At 39.3% G+C, this 17193-nt stretch overlaps 1 protein-coding gene across 2 annotated transcripts in view; it reads right to left on the bottom strand.

Annotated features, from left to right (window-relative positions):
- Dsc1 (desmocollin 1) overlaps nucleotides 1-6407 on the bottom strand; it is a 31368-nt gene extending 24961 nt beyond the window's left edge. For both annotated transcript variants that reach the window (XM_048442364.3, XM_085700089.2), the window contains exons 1-4: nucleotides 6025-6407; nucleotides 3536-3620; nucleotides 1680-1882; nucleotides 423-542 (exon numbers count right to left, since the gene is read on the bottom strand). In XM_048442364.3, the coding sequence (XP_048298321.3) occupies nucleotides 423-542; nucleotides 1680-1882; nucleotides 3536-3620; nucleotides 6025-6087 (471 nt within the window). In that variant the 5' untranslated portion in view covers nucleotides 6088-6407. The remainder of the gene's footprint in view (nucleotides 1-422; nucleotides 543-1679; nucleotides 1883-3535; nucleotides 3621-6024) is intronic.
- Nucleotides 6408-17193: the final 10786 nt, after the last annotated feature.

Raw genomic sequence — 17193 nt, 5'->3', positions numbered from 1 at the left:
GGAAAGCATACCACCTCTGAGCCACATTCCCAGTCATTAAAGCTGCACCTTAATTGTTTAGCTTCGTTTTCTCGTGCTGCTCCTAACAGTAGGAACGGGGGCTGTCTGACTCTTCTGCTGACTTTTAGGACCCTATTCCTCTTACTGAGTTGCTTTGCCCAGCCTTAATACGAGGGGAGGGGCTTAGTCTGACTGCAACTTGATATGCCATGTTTAATAGGCATCCATGTGAGGCCTACCCTTTCTGCAACAGCAACAGAGGAGTGGATGGAGGGAAACAGAAAAGAGGTCAGGGGTGCAGAGGCTTGGAGGAGAGGAGGGAGGGGAACCTGCAGTTGGGGTGTAAAATAAGTAAATAAATACGAATGAATAAAATATTTAACACATACGAAATTTTTTAAAAAAAAACACACGGGACAGACCTGTTGAACGTGTTGTGGGAATGGGCCTAGTGAGTTCTCCATCAGCGAACATGGAATTGGAGCCCATCTCCTCTTACTGCGCTTGTGCACTGGCTCTTCAGTATGTCTCTTCCTAAATACCTACATTTGATGAGCAATGAAATACAGCATTACTTAACATTGCTAAAACTGTGGTTTTCCGTGTACTGCAAGATAGAGAAAATAAGTAAGGGTGATACATGGTAGTATCATGGGCAATCTCTAAAGAATTTGTATCATGCTTTTTCAGAAACACACACACACACACACACACACACGCACACACACACACACACTGACCTCATACTGCATCATATTCCCTAGTTCTATCTATTTCCTGACGCAACCAGTCAGCAGTCAGAATTTGGTTGGTCAGTAATATAAACATCTTTGTGAAGTTATTGACTTTTTCTGGCCCCTGCATTGATGATCGTTTAGCAAATACTTAAGAACTGTCTTCATTTCATGCAGAAAGGTACAGGTGAAATTCATGGAAACCCTGTCTACGAATATTTGTGCACCACCACAAAAACATGAACAGCATCTATTCAAGCACCTTTCGTGCAATTTGGATAAAAAGAATAATGTTTTATAAGTACAAAGCTTATATTAAATTCAATGAAGAATGGCCTTTGCAATCAAAAAAGGTTTAATTTAGAAATCTGTTTATAAAATTAATCAGTAGTTTTAAGAGTCTAAGTCATTATTCTGAGTTTACTCAAAGGCAGATGTGAAGGGTGGCAATCTTCTCATGCCTAAGACTCTTTACTCTTAAATACAAGACAGTGAATTTAAGACACACATACCCCTATTGACCGGGCCACATAGCCACTCTAAAGACAGGGGCCTTATAGAGTTTTCTACTCTGCAAGCAGGTCCCCTTGATGAGTGACATAAGCCCCATTGAAAGAAAACCAAGGGAAGGGTGGCACTGCATGGCCTGCTTCATTGTTCTCTGAGACACTCCCCAGTCTTGTTCTTGTTCTTCAGGTTAGCTGTTCTTCCCACCACACCTCAAAACGTATCTGGATCCTTTGATATTCCGACTTTGCTCACAGGCCATGGTCTTCTTCAGCAATACCAACTGTGTAAATAGTGTATATGCCACTCTCTTTAACAGTTCAGTCCTCAGTTGTGAGCATGTTGAGTGTAAAAGACAAAGGAATCACTCAAGGGTGGCGCTAGCCTTGCAGACGCAATGGGGGCCCTGTAAGAACCTCTGGCCCTAACTGGCTTTACCTTTTTTTCTCTTGCTGACAGTTCAATTTTTATTTCCTTTTGCTCCTGCCTCTGACTGTCTGAGAGGAAGATGGAGAACGTCCTCTGTTCAGAGGACAAGAGCAGGTCATGTGTTGTAAAGATTGTGCCATCGTCTAGAACTCTGAAGGCTGGATCACTGGACAAGATCAGGCTGGCTGATTTGAGGCACTGGTCCAGATTCACTGCAGGAAGACATTTCACAGCAATGTCAGGCTCAAGTCTTACAAGTCTTACAAGAATGACAACCGCCAGTAACATGGGAGGAGCAGAAAGAGGCGTGACACTGAACATCTGCCCTTCTGAAACATAGGGGTTGTAAAAATTAGACTAATGGAGTTTTGCCCCCCTCTGTTTTCCTTCCTTCCTTTTTGGCAGTGCTGAGGATCCAACCTAGGACCTCATCCAGAAAAGTGAAGCCTCTACCAACTGAGCTCCATCCCTGTTCCTCCCATTATTTTCATCATGAATTAACTTCAGAAACAAACTGTTCTGCAACTTTATTGGATTTGGTTTGCTTCTGCTTTCCCTAGTGTCCCTAGGTTTGTGATCACAAGTCCTTGACTTGCAGTGGTCCAACTTCATGACAGTGTGAAATGACATACGTGTGGGAGCAGCTGACTTTGAGCTTGGGGCTTTAATACTGATCTCTTTTTCAAGCTACGAATATGTGACAAAACCCTCCATCCTGAAGCTGACCAGAGTTATAAGCTGCTCCTAGTGATCCTCAGATGAGGAGATAGTAAGGGACCATGTTTGCAACTGTACAGTGGGCCCTGTTGCTAAGATACAATGCTTGGTAGACTAGGTGTGCTGAATGCATTTTCCCTTACTTTCAACTTATAGTGGGTTTAAGAGGATGTAGTGACTCCATCGTAATTCAAAAGCTATCTGTATATAGATAGGTTAATATATGTATTTATATCTTTACAGATAGCATATATAAACATGTATATATGTATATATATGCAATGCACTATATACATATAATACACCATGAAACAGAAATCTATATATATGTATATATACAATGCTCTGTGAAACATAAATTATATAATTAATACATATGTAAATTGCATGTATTATATATACATAGTTTAAATATATAAATTTATGTTTTATAGCACATTATAGACTTATATAACTTTAAATTGCATTTATCATAATATGGTGTCAGTAGATTTGTAGATTAAGTTAAAATTTATTTGGCAATAAGATACAAATTATGTTGCAACAGGTAAGAAAGTAGTAAGTTGATGTGCAATATTTCTCATTAATAATGCAAATACTCTTCACAAAAAATCTTTCTGGGGTTTGATAAACTCAGTGCTTATTGCATATTGATGGTTGTGATAGCAAAATGCACTAAAATCTTGTTTGACTTTCACAAGTTAGTCTGTGGAATAGAGCATATAAATTCTCAATAAATATGTATTCATTGCTCCCAACCACAGGTGCAGATTTTATATGGAGCATTTCAACTTTGAGATGTGGTTCGTGTTTCATCAGCCAAGAAACCTGACACAGGGGTTCTGGCGCCTGAAAAGCTGATGTGATTTGAGATAAGCTTCTGGTTTCGATGCTTGGATCTGTTCAAACCAAGAGGATTTTCTTCATTCTTTGATGTTTCTAATTTTTCTAACAAGAAAGATGCAAAACCAAATTTGGTAGTTTGGCTACTCTCAACTACCATGGATAAAAAGAGAGCTGCTCTCCAGTGTATGGCAAGTTTCAACTCTGAGCAGCAGTTACATAACTCCCGTGCCAAAGCTTCTAAGGGCAGCCAAAAAGCAACTGCAGTAAGTTACAACTATCCAGTTCCCATGACAGAGTCTCACCTTTGCCTACAAGTGTTTCTGCCTTAAGATGAGCGGGAACTTGAAGAGAAATTTTTTGACAGGCATTGCAAAATAACACCAGAACCTTTAAAACAAACAAACAAACAAAAAGAACAAATTCAAAAAGAAAATCACATTTTCTTTTACATTACAGTTTTGTTTGGTCAATAAAATTATTAGTAATTTTAGAAGCAAATAAACCTTTTAATCCTCTACTTTTTTAACATTCATTTTGAAGTGATTGGTACAGTCTTTAGGAATTCCAGAGTCATTTAGTATCAATGAAAAAATTAAGCAAGTAGTTCTTAGGACTACAACACTATTATATAACTGCAGCAAATGTGTTATGCACCATCAGATTTATAGAGTATTGCCTCCATGACTGCCCACAAACTGCACAGGTCTTCAGCTTGGAAAAGGACTGAAGTCTAGAATTCTATATGCATTAATGCACTAACTCTCCAACCACTTTTTATTATTATTTTTGCTCTTTGAGGCTATTGTTGAGGAAGTGAGAAATTATTGAAACATTTTTGAGACTCATAAAAGTAATACTTAGAATCAATCTGCTGTCATTAAATCACTGCTCAGACTGTCTTAGAAAAGAAAAAAAAACTTCAAAATCTGTTTTCAAATCACCTCGCTACATGTTTTAAATTAACAGAACTCTCTGAATTTTAATTATATTTAAGGCACAGCTACTGTTATAAGAATTCCAAGGCACACAGACAAATTATTTTTTAAAAAAAAATGAGTAAAAGTTATGAGCTTGGAGAATTCTACAAAACATTTTTATTTCTTTTGTGGCACTTTATATTTATCCACTTTCTTCTTTATTAAAATAATTCCATGCTCATAAAAAAAGACCACAGTTAGATTTTCTAGTATCATACAGATCAATCTGTGATCAATTTTTCTCAAAGACCAAGTTCTAAAGTTACAGGACTCGTTATTTGCATAAGGATGAACAAAACGGTTTATGTTCATATTCAGGATGCTGTATCCTTCTTCCTCAACTCAAGTCTACTAGATATATCCTAGCGGCTTAAAACAGGTTGTGAATCTGTTTTACAACTCTGGCAAGCTGCCATTTTATAGGTCACACTTGCATACAAGCTGCAATTTAAATAACCACATATGAAAACAAGAGACCTTCTTATTCATTTGGCTTTTTAGAAATATAGTCATCTCTAATGCCAAGAATTACACTAGACCATGCCTCCAGTCTTGCTGGGGATAAAGTCTAGGTAGGCAATTGTCTACATGTGCAATGTGAGAAAAGCCCATCATAATTGGAAAGAGATGCACAAACATATACATTTATATATGCAAATATCCATGTACATACATTTTATAGGATAAATCTACATTTCCAAACCTAACCTCATTTTAGTTCCTCCCTCTCTTAAGAACCCCTCCTCATAAATGAATCTTCTCTAGACAGAAACAATGGAAGTTTCCAGAAAACCAGTCATCTCTCCGTCTCCAACTGAAATTGGGGTCTAAATGGCTTGAAAGGATTTGTGACCTTCCCAGTCAATATAGGATTCAAGGGTGGAAGGGCAAAGGGTGAGCCGAGGGATAAGGGGCTGGGCAGGGACCCGAACCAAAAGCAAGGAGAAACTGGGTTTAACCACATTTTACGTAAGCAATGCTAACTCCGGTGGTCTCTGTGTGCTCTTCTCCAGGTAGTCATAGCATGAGAAGTGGATCATCAAACCTGCTCTATGAATTATTCATACTAAGAAAATGTATGTGCTCATTCATGAAAACCCCCAAATTCTTAAAACATAATTTACAACTAAAGTATTTTTGGTAAAATAAGAACTCAACAAAAACCAGGAATCACAGTGCAGAATTTCTAGATGGAGGTTAAAGAAACTTTCCCCATCAAAGGCAAACATAGCAGCATCTTGTAAACAACTCGAAGTGACTACAACCCAAGTGGAAGGCAGCTTCAAGGCAATTCCAGTGACTGGCACATTCCTCTGGCTGAGTTGAACTACCAACTCACGTGAAACGTTCTACCCATCTTTTAAGGCTTCCTTAATGTACTAAGAACATCTTGAATAATTCATAGCTGCACCCAGAATTCTCTTCTCTTTTTGCTGCTCAGTAGAATAGCATGTTAAATGCATGAGCGTTATATATGCCTAGTATCTAAAACAAATCTCAGAAACTTTTGGACCAAATTCCAAAAAGGTATTTCACCACTCCTTGGGGGGCGGGGGCAGGGGGACACAGAAAACTGAATGAAGGATTCCCTTGAAAGACATTAGGACGCAGGTACTGGAGCTGGGAGAGAAAGCTTATTCCTCCCCATCTGAGGTCCCAAGCCCCTCGACTCCTCTCCAAATTCTTCTCACATCAGTTTCCCCCGCCCTCTTGCTTGCCTTTCCTTGCTGCCAAGACTCACTTTCAAGACCCAGTTGGCAGGAGGAAGCAGGTGAGAGCATGCCTAGTTCCCTAATCCTTTGGAGGTTACTCACCAGGAGAGAGAAAAGGAGCTGCTTAGAGAAGGTGCTCCCTGGTGCAGCGCAGGCCACAGCCATCAGAAGAGGTCCCAATGGCCGGGGATGGTGAACAGCTAATAGGGTGGCTGGGAGAGCACAGGGAGGCCAAGCAAAGCTGCTCCTTGTCAAGATGCTCTGCGGCCACGTTGGCACAGTTGAGGTGGCTTTGGAAGAGAGTCAGGAGACAAGAGATAAGTCACAGGAGGAGGAGCGACGGAACGGCCTTCTTCTTCCTTGGCCGCTCTCCCTCCTTCCAGTCCAACTCCTTTGAATGTAGAGAGGTTTCCTACAAGTGGGGAGAGTGAGGCACAAAACTCCCCATGCCCAGCCACTGGCTCCTCCTCACAGCAGCTTTCAAAATTTCTCCTGCCACTTAACACATAGTCAGAAGCAGAAGACAACACCCTCCATCCTCAGCCCTCCTCCCTTTACCCCCAGGTAGAGGCTGTGAAGTCCTCCCAGTTATTATGTCCTCCCACAGCCTCCGCTCCTTCTTGGCCTTATTAACCTGCCTTGCCCCCCGGGTGCAAACAGAAATTGTGCATAAACCCCATACCAAAAAAAAAAAAAAAGGATGCCTTGTTGGGTGCATTGGCAAATCAGAGGACGTATGCTTGTGCAATCGCTTCCATCTGGAGTTATCTCCCCATCAAAGCATTCCGGTATAGCCTGTGCCATGAAGCACTACAGCTTTGCCGGAGAGATGACATTCCAGCTGATGCCCCCAGTGCATTGTGTTTATCCCCTGTTATTTTCTGTCTCCAAGGAGTCAGTCCTCTAGACATCACAAGGAATATCCCAAAGCAGATCAACCTCATAAAAACAAAATAATAATAATGAAGTAACAAGAACATAGTTTCCTTATTGCTTTCTTTTTGTTACACTGAAAACTTTATTCTTGTATTGTTAGCCCCTCCCCCTGCAGGACAACTAAAATCTACCCTACTAATCACGTGAAATCATTCCATTCTACCTAATTGTACATTACAAGTAATACGGAAGCTGACCTAGAGTACTGGTGTGGTGTAATGATGTCACAGCATTCAGATTTTGTAAACACCAACAACTCTTGCAGTGGGGACTTTAGCGTCTTTTCTTCAGTTTTAATTCAAGTTGTTCCGTCTCAGTTGTTTTTGACAGCAGTGACAGAAGCTGGGGGAGAATGACAAATATTGCCAGGTCTTCAGTGTTAGGTTTGAGGATGAAACTAAGTTTACATTTTCTGGACGATTGCTATAAATCAAGAGCCATGGTAGACATTTAAGTTTGTGTTTCCAATAGACCAACAAGGGCTCCTTTTAGCAACTGACAGAACTTTGGGAAAGTAAACCACAATCCCTGTGTTCGTGAACAAATGTGTAAAGTGGGCTGGACATACAGCTTAGGCCATGGGTTCATTCCCCAGCACCACATAAGCCAGGAGTGGTGGTGCATGCCTGTAATCTCAGCACTCAGGAGGTGGAGGAGGGAGTCAGACATTCATGGTTATCTCTGGCTGTTTAGAAAGTTAAAGGGCAGCCTGGGGTAAAGGAGACCTTGTCCCCAAAAGCCAAGTGAAAAAGTAGACAGTGTCTGCCCACCACCAAAGTACTACCTTTTATTTCATCTCCTTATTTGTTAAGGCTACCTACAGTTGTGCAAACAGATGCACCCACTGGACAAATACTGAAAGATTCGCATAACAGGCTTTGTGCTCTGCTAAGAAGGAATACCATCTAAGGAGAAAAAGAACTGGAAATCTCATGAATCCAAAAAGAAGTCCACTTTTTGGAGCTCGTATAAAAGTTTAAAGGATCAGAAAAGGACACTGCAAAATATTAAAGATATTTTAATAACACTTAAAAAGAAAGTAAGTAGCAGATCCTAAGTTCATAATTCAGAGTCTAATTTATTATGCAAATATTGCATAATCTCTCATTTACCACAAACTTACTGTCATAAAGAGAAAGCTTAACATGTAAAGCCTCACATGATGCGTGTATTTCTTTAATCATTAGCTTAAGGTACATCAAGAAGACATCGCGATGACCTAAACAGTGTGTTCTAAGGAGATAGGGCAACACATTTTAGAGACGTTGATTACATGGTGTCAATTTAAAGGAAGAACTATTTAAGACACGAATTCAAGACCTTCAGTTATTATTTTAAAGAACTCTAAGGTATCTCCCAGGTGACCTCATTTATTCTAAGACTAGACCTGTAGGAATACTCTAATGATAAAGTTATACATGAGTGGAGGAGCAAAACTCTGGAGTGGAGGAAAAATTGGATGCAATCTTATGAGGAAAACATATAAACAAAGGCAAAAGGAAGTCTGAGCTATTAAAACCAGCATCCTGAGTCTTTCGATTTCAGTATACTACAGAAACAGACAAACAAAAAACATTAATTTTCTCTGGTGACCTTCAAAGTTGAGTATTTAAAATCTATTTTTAATTATAACCTTACTGTTATTTGTTCTTCTTTTGTATTAAGCAGCACATTATTAAATGCTGCCTTTAAACATGAGAATATATTCTCACTACCTAGAGAGAAAGGCCCTTTAATTCCATTGAACTTGGAAACTGTCTGTGTAAAAAGTTATTAAATTTAGAAGTAAATTATTTGTGAAAATTACTAGAAATGACTTCTTAAGGGTTCTTACAGAGATTACTAATTAATTTTACATAAAATAAAAATGATCACTCCAAATTATTATCAAAACTGTTGTCAGGCCTAAGAAAAGAAAGGTCAGCACCCATCCAAGGGCAATTAGGGCCCTTCCATTTAACACACACACTTAATTCGAACTGCTTAAGTGAAGCATAATTTCCTTCATGTAAATGCATCACAACTGATTTAACTGAGCATTTAAGTCATTCCTAACATTTACTCATTATAAGGACCAACTTCATACATAATTTTCATGTGGATTTAGTACTATTTCTTGAGCTAGAGGTATTTTATGTTTGCAATGTTCTAAATTAACTCTTTTAAGTTAAGCATTTTCAAAATTTGATGTTGAAGTACTTGATAGGCTAAGACACTCATATTTCTAAATTATGTGCTCTCTTGGTGAATTTCAATTGAGGATGACACTTAGAATCTTTAATATTCTTAATTGTGTCATATAATAGCAAGACATTCATTAGAAAGAAATATTTTCTTATACAGTTCTATTTCTAGTCTCATTAATAAGATAAATGGGGTCCTTATATTTACAGATACAATAATACTATGCATAATAGATATGCACAATATAATGTATAGAATAAATATGCACTGGAAAAAGGAATAATCCGGGAATATTTTTAGAAGAAGTTCAATTAAGAGCACACTTCCTCACTTTACAGTTGTGTTAACTATGGTTTCTTTTGTGTAAATGAATTAAGAGTGATTACCATTAAACAAAAGAAACTACACTCATTAAAGCATCCACCCTCTATGAAATAGCCTCAATTAGTGACTGGCCTCCAATTATCCTTATGCTATGATGCTTCTGCAATCAATTGGTAGCAGGCAACCCTCCTGCAATGGCATAGGTCAGGGAACATGAATCTAAAAAAATGCTGAGGTTGGGAACGCCCAGATTCCACTCTCAGAGCCAGATTCAGGTTGGAATGGGCTCAATATGTTGCAAGTCATCAGACAGTGCTATTCCACCGTGTGTCTAGAACTTATGAATAATCATCTATTATATCCAAAATGCTGCGAGAACATGTAAAGAAAGCAAAATGAGCAGGAAAGAGAAACTGTGTGTGAAGATGAGGACACTACTGGCAAACAGAAAGGGAGTCTATGTATAAAATAAAATGAAAGGAATATGTGGTCACCTGCATATTTAGGCACAGAATTGAAATGTTTCAGGAGTTCAAAGTAGACTAGCATACTCAGAAGAAGATTACTTAACATCAGTTTCTGGCCTAAGACACACATTTATACACACACACACACACACACACACACAAAGGGAGACAAATCAATGTGTTGTCTTCCTCACTATAAATGTTTCTGAGGTTAAAAAAGATGAGAGTATGTCCTTTAATGGAGGCTGACATCTAGTTTGGAACTAGATTGCATGAGGAATGGAAAACTCTTGAAAGACTGTAAGCTGGGAAGATATATAACAGGGAAGAGGGCAAATGGACTGAAGGGGAAATTGATCAATGTAGGACCAACTTTTCTCAAAGGACACTTAGTGTCTCCTCTCGGTGACTCCGGAGCTGCTCTAGTCTTGCCAGATGTAGACACAGCTTCTAGACAGAGGGTGATGAACAAACAGATGAGAAAATGACTGACAGGCAGTGGGGAGTGGGGAGCTAAAGCACAAGTCCCATGCCTTATAGAGAAGGGAGACAGTAACCCAGCGTGGCGGGGGAGGACAGTGATGCTGTTGGAGTCCCTCTGTCACAGGAAGAAGCTCATGAGATCACGTCAGAGATGTGAAGCACTTGGAGGAAGTCAGGAGAACAACTTTCAGTGAAGTCTTGTACCAGTAAGTGTTTTGAGACATTAGTTAAACGTAGAAGCAGAAAGACACTCGAGAATTTACACCACACAAACCAAAACATTCTGAATAAGGGATTTGCCTCTAATTTTCCTAAAATGTCAATTGTTAGACATTAACCAGCATAACACTGATGATTCATTTCCTGTGCTTTGCAATAATCTTCTTCTGTCCCCAATAGTGACCTTACACACACGCATCACACACATTACACACAATGCGCACACTTCTCTTTCCTGTGGCATTAACAGAATAAACACGTACGTTGAAGGTAAGCTAAAAAAGTCAGTAGACCAGCATACGGTATGGATAGCTACATGACAAGCAGCTGTAAACACAAAGGAGACCACAGTGAGAAAGGGAAACAAAGAAGGAGACCCCACATTCTATCATCCCGAAACATGTTACTTGGCCGTTTTTCTTTGCTGTTGTTCCACTCGCTTTTGTCTGTTGGCTAAGTGCGAAATGCCTTCTGTAGCTGGACCAGTCACTACATATTTACCTTCCTAAAAGAGAAATGTATGTTTCTAGACTTGCATGCTGATTCTAGATTGCAAATGTTTATAAATAGATCTATGAATTAGGATACCATATATGTGAGTCAAGGAACAGAAGCCAGCTATTAGCACAGACATACTTATTTAGGATAATCTGAGGACTCAAACCATACAAGTAGTCAGAGTGCCTCTCTTCTAGATCAGGGACTAAGAAGAAGGAAAGGAGAGGTCGAGTATGGGTGGCAGGTGACTAGGGTCGTCTTCTGCAGACAAGGTTGGTTTTGCAATGTCAGTTGTGTCTCGAGAGTTCAGGATGTGGTGCAGAACACTGTGCCGTTCTCAAGCATGCAGGAAAGGTTACTGAACTCTGTGCATGTGGAACCAGGTGTTCTGGTTTAAGATGGCCATGCAGCTGTTCTACCAACATGCAATATTTAAACTATGACAATGTAGAAGGAGCTCCACTTCTCTACCCAATTCATTTACACTTGAAAGTTGCAGTTTGATCTCTACTTGACAAAAAATTGTTAAAAAGAAGCAGCCTTGAGCTAAGTTCCATTGGTTGGATCCCTTGAAGAGGCTAGTCAGCAGAATGGACCTCCCTGCCCTTCCCAATGACTTCCCAAATGGGAACGAGGATCAAGAGGTGAGATTCAAAGAATATAAAGTAAACAGGCTTGATTGCCTGCCATTCTGTATGCAGTGCTATCAGACTCCAAGAATGCAATGTTCCTTTGAATGGAAGATTCTGACTGAGAATTGATGAGGAGGTGTCCAAAGATGAAAAAGAAAGTAATGATCCTCCCATAAAATATCACCTGATAGGCGCTTTACTGTAGAGAGTGATTGAGTACATAAAAATTTCCACACCCTAAGTCATTGTTTATATGTCCCGTATAGACATGATTCTAGGTGGATAAAACATATATGCACATAAAAAATTATTTAGAATGTTCTTAAGGGAACCAATGGATAAATCATGAATATGCAAAAATGCATGTGAATAAAGTAAAAATAAGAATTTAAGTGAGCAAGAGAAAATTTTGTCATTAGTACAAAGAAAGCCAGTTCATTTTGTTTCTTTTGTATGGGATAGCCTCAGTTCATTTGTTCCTTTTGTATGCCATAGCCTCAGGCAGTGTTTACCAGAGACAGAAGTTCAGAGGTTTATGTTCTGGAAGGTATCAGTTTCCTTGGTGTACCACAGACTTACTGAGTCAGATTCTTAAAACAATAGGCAAATAATACGGATTCTTTTGTGTGTGGTGTGTGTGTATATGTTCTTATGTGTTTATGTGTTGTGTATGTATGTTTATATGCAAGTGTTCATGCAGGTTTGTGCTTCTACAAACATGTAGAGGCCAGAATATTTTCTTTAATCACTTTTCCACCTTGTGATTTTATAAAGTCTCTCACTGAACCTGGAATTTCTTCCATCAGTCTAGCTGGCCAACACGTCCCAAGGATCCTAGTGTCTCCACCTCGCTAGCACTGGGATTACAGCCATGCATTATAGTACGGAGATTCTTATGCTAAAGTCTAATCTTGGGTCAGTGTGCTTGTCTAGTACCAACATGATGTCCATGAGTAACCTGCATCAGATCTAAATATTTCAATCAGTTGTAGAGACCTTCCAAAATTATTCATTTAAAAACCCACTTATGTAAATATTTTTTTCCAATTGAAGGATACCATTCTGAAGGAAGATTGGACACTTATAAGACCCAGGAAGCTAACAAAACTTACAAGACACTGTTTATAGTCAAGTCAAACTAGCTGAAGATTTTGACATGGATGAACTCCATCAAGGGAAGATTCTCATGGGGTCGGGCATAAATCTAGGAAGGGGATGGAGAAGCAGGATAAAATTAAATTATTTAGGAGATCAACCCAGCATTTTGGAGATGAAAGTTTGAGGCCAGCCAAGGATACATAAGGAGAACTTCTCTTGAAACAAGACAGAGAGAAACAGAAAGATGGTGGAGGGAGAAAAAAAATTTAAGTTTGGCAGAGACATCATAGAAACATGAGACTGAGGAGCATCTGGATAGAAATAAAGAAGTCATGTGCTCTAATGGAAATCAAGTTTCAAGAAGCTGTTAACAGCTTTTATCTATGGATAAAACTCAAATAGCTGAGTGCTCGCCTACCATGCAGAAAGTCCTGGGTCTGAGTCCCATCACTAGAAAGTAGTGCCGCGTGCCTCTAATCCCAGAACTCAGGAGGTGGACACAGGAGGATCCGAAGTTTCAGCTCATTCTCAAGCTCAAAGCTAACCTGGGCTGTATGAGACCTGAGCCCCAGGAAAAAGAAGCCATGATAGTCACTGCACTTGCCCAGATTGATGGTTCCTCCATAGGAGTGGACACCAGCTAGCAAACTAGAAAAGTAATTCATTGACATAGTTTTAGTCACACCACAAAAGTCAATAGAAAAGCTCATGGACCAGCTTCACAAAACTGGAAGTGGTCGGGGAGATTTCACCCCGAGAAAGTACAGTGGATGACCTGCCGCAGAGACCCTCTGTCTAGGATGATACCACTAGAGATGTCACACAAGACATCTGACACCGCCATCTCAAATCTAGGCTCATCACTTTCAGTTTCAGAACCATTGACTACCTACTGGTTCAGGATACTCAATAGTCCAATTGAAATGACGAGATGGTAAATTGATATTTGAGATCTTTTGTGATAGTAACAGAAACCAAGGGTCAAAGGTAAGAGATGGGTGAACTAGACTAAAATCATCACCATTGCCACAAACACCACACTAATTATAATGGCTCTCATTTATTGTTTGACTTCTACACATTAGACATACTGTTAAATTCTGTATATGTATTATCTCAATTCATGCTCATAACAAGTCCTTGAAATGGGTCTGTTATTATCACATTTTATAGACAAGTAAATTGAGACCCATAGAATTTAAATAACTTCCTCCCAATCAGAGAGCTAGTAAATGGTGAGACATAAATATGAGATTACTGATACCGGTTGAGGCCCTTTGGCTGGAATAAAATGTTGGAATCCAGGCTGGGGAGGAGGTTCCGTGAGTAAGAGCACTTGCCAAGAATGAGGACTTGAGTGTGAATCCCCAGAATCCATGTTAAAAACATGGCTATGTTTGTCTGTAACCTTAATACTTGAGAAGACAGACAGGCAGATCATATGCTTAGTTCCATGTGGTGATGAGGATCAAGACACCAGGCAACAACTACCAACTGACCTACATCCCAAGGAAGTTTTCTTGTCTAAGAGACATCATTATAGTTCTCCCTGGCCTAAGCTGTACAACCAAAGTTCAAAGTTTCTAATTCCATCGATGTTTGCATAAACAGTTGACTTCTTCAGACCTTTTAGTCTTCCAAACCAAGAATGAGCTAAGATACCAAGCAATCATTTTATAAAAACTAGTAAATATTCATAATTTTCTGCATAGAAATGCTGTGTATTTTTTATTTAGACCATTTTATGACCCTTCTATTTTATACTGAATTTTTATAAATTAAATGTATTTGAGTTTGTCCCAGTGAAAAGGAAGCCAGTGAATGGAAAGGGGTGAATGGAAGATGACTTTTAGCCATAGTGTTAAATCTTATTTTGTTCTGACAGAAAGCTATCTCCTAGAAGGAAGTTTCTTTCTATTTTTGTTTCATCCCAAAACACCTAGATATCATTATATATGTGTGTGTATAATATATATATTAATTACTGAGTTCTACAGCTCAGGCTAGGGAGAATTGTAAAGATGTCCATTAGACCAGAAAACGTCCCTGGGATATAGGTCAATTAGTAGAATACTTGCCTGGCATTTTGATCACCATCACCATACACATGCACACACAAGCACGCATACGCACCCACACACACACACATACATATGTATATGTATATATATATATATATATATATATGTATATGACATGTGTGTATGAGGGGGAAAGGAGAAAGGAGTGTGAACGAGAAATATTTTCATTTTTCGATATATTTATTTTTATTCATTTATTTTCCTTTTCAATGGTTTCGAAGCCATTTTGAATTGCTTTATATACCTGTAAACTGATTGCATTTGCTTGGGTCAAAGGTCTACCACAAGGCAGAAAAATATGAGGCAGGGTTAATGTTTAACCATCAAGGTCAAGAACTTAAGATTAACAATGTCTTGAGCATGTATTAAAAAACTTTGTAAAGAAGACAAAAGAAAATATTGACTTTGACTAAGTTTGTGCGCAATAATCATTCCCATAGCCATTTGAGTATAAATATTTAAATAAAATAAATTATAAAGCTATATTTCCCAAGGTTCCTCTGTAAAGAGCCCCCTCTTGTTTGCTGATTCAGCATCCAACAATGTGGTGATTTAAATGTCAGCTGCAATTAGAAATGTTTCTTTTTCTGTGTCTCTTTTCAGTTCCTTCTAACTTTCTGTCTTATCGCTGTCTGGGGTGTTTTTCATCTCTCACAATACTGTTAAGCCGCAGTGAAGTGAAGCCTGTCTCACTTGTTTTTACTTTAATCTAAACGGCTTTGCTTCTTCACTTTTAAGTATTTCCTCACTGAACATGCTTTAAATGGAGTTGTTTTTACAATGACACATAACCCAACATAACAGGCAAAAGTCTGGAAAGGAGCACACCATGAGCTTCTTGAGGATGGTGACCATGGCCAGCAGTCATTCTCCCTACACAGTTCCCTGTATACACAAAGTATATGTATTCATCTGGATCCAACTTGAAGCCCATCCCACCCGAGGTTCAACTTTCCTGCCCTCGGACACAAAAAGGTCATCGTCTACACCCGCCCCCATCCTCAGGGTGCCAAGGGCGTCACACTGCCTCTGACATCTGGGCACGCTTCTTCTCACACTGATTCTGCCAGCCTGGGTCTCCTGAGCTGTGAGATCTTTAACTAGAGAATTAGTGTGACTTTGCCTCTGCTTTCTTATCCATCTCAAGGCATAATAATAGTCTCCACCTGGTGTTTCTGTGGAATATGGGATAATACATATAAATTATATGGTAAGTGTGTGACTTGAAGTACTTGGCCACTATATGTGGTTGACTAAGCAGGGAAGGAGAAGGGAGGCGGCCTTCCTAGCTGCAGGACCACCAGGAAGCAGCTTTCGTTCATGCTCCCAATCTTTCCTTAACCTGGCCTATGCCTCCCGGATAGTTAGCACCTGGAATTCCAGAACGTGTGTGTGTGTGTGTGTGTGTGTGTGTGTGTGTGTGTGTGTGTGTATGTCAGGGTGTGGTCAAAGGTACAGTCTTCCATAGTCTGGGCCCTTCAAAACTATCCTACAGGGGAAAGGGAACAGGGGGTTATAACAAGTCTCCCTGGGAGTTTAGAGAAATGAGAGAAGGTGTTGGGCACTAGAAAGCAAAACAACAAAACAAAATCTTACAACAGTAGGAACACCTTCGAAAACCCTACAATCTGCCCAGTCAATCATGGGGACAGTTGAATAGCTAACTTCTGCTACTCTTTAAGTGCTTGGTCAGGGGTTTCTTCACTTTCCTTTAATCTTTCCTACTGAGGTTCCAGATTTCTGTTGTTTTCTCTATCTTCTTTTGATTCTATGATGTTTTACACATGCGCGCACACACACACACACACACACACACACACACACACATATATAATGAGTCCATGGTTATTTATATATTATATATATCACTATATATAATATATATTGCATATCATTATATTATGCATATATAATGATTACTTGACACTGTACTGGCTTGAATGAGAAATTTCCATTGGCTCATGTGTTTGACTACTTGATCCCAATTTGGTGGCACTGTTTGGGGGAGGTAATGGAACTTTTAAAGCATGAAGTTTTATTAAAGAATAAATTACTGGGGTTCGACTTTGAGACTTAGCTTTATCTCATTTGCAGATGAGATGTGATCTCTAGTCTTTCTGCTCCTGCAACTGCCTGGCCTGCTTCCCCCACATGGTACACTCTTATTTCTCTGAAACTCTAAACCAAAATAAAGACTTCTGTCTACAAATTACTTTTGGTCACTGATTGTTATCACATCAACAGTAAAGGAACTAATGCAGGCACCCTAATACAGGTACTTTCATGCATGTATTTAACGTGTTTCTGTCATTTTGCCCCATTATGCTTTCTCTTCCCCTCAAATCCTGC

The sequence above is a fragment of the Myodes glareolus genome, chromosome 13 (genome assembly GCF_982192425.1).
Source record: "Myodes glareolus chromosome 13, mMyoGla1.1, whole genome shotgun sequence".
Taxonomy (NCBI): domain Eukaryota; kingdom Metazoa; phylum Chordata; class Mammalia; order Rodentia; family Cricetidae; genus Myodes; species Myodes glareolus.
This window is presented reverse-complemented; position numbering and strand designations above follow the sequence as displayed.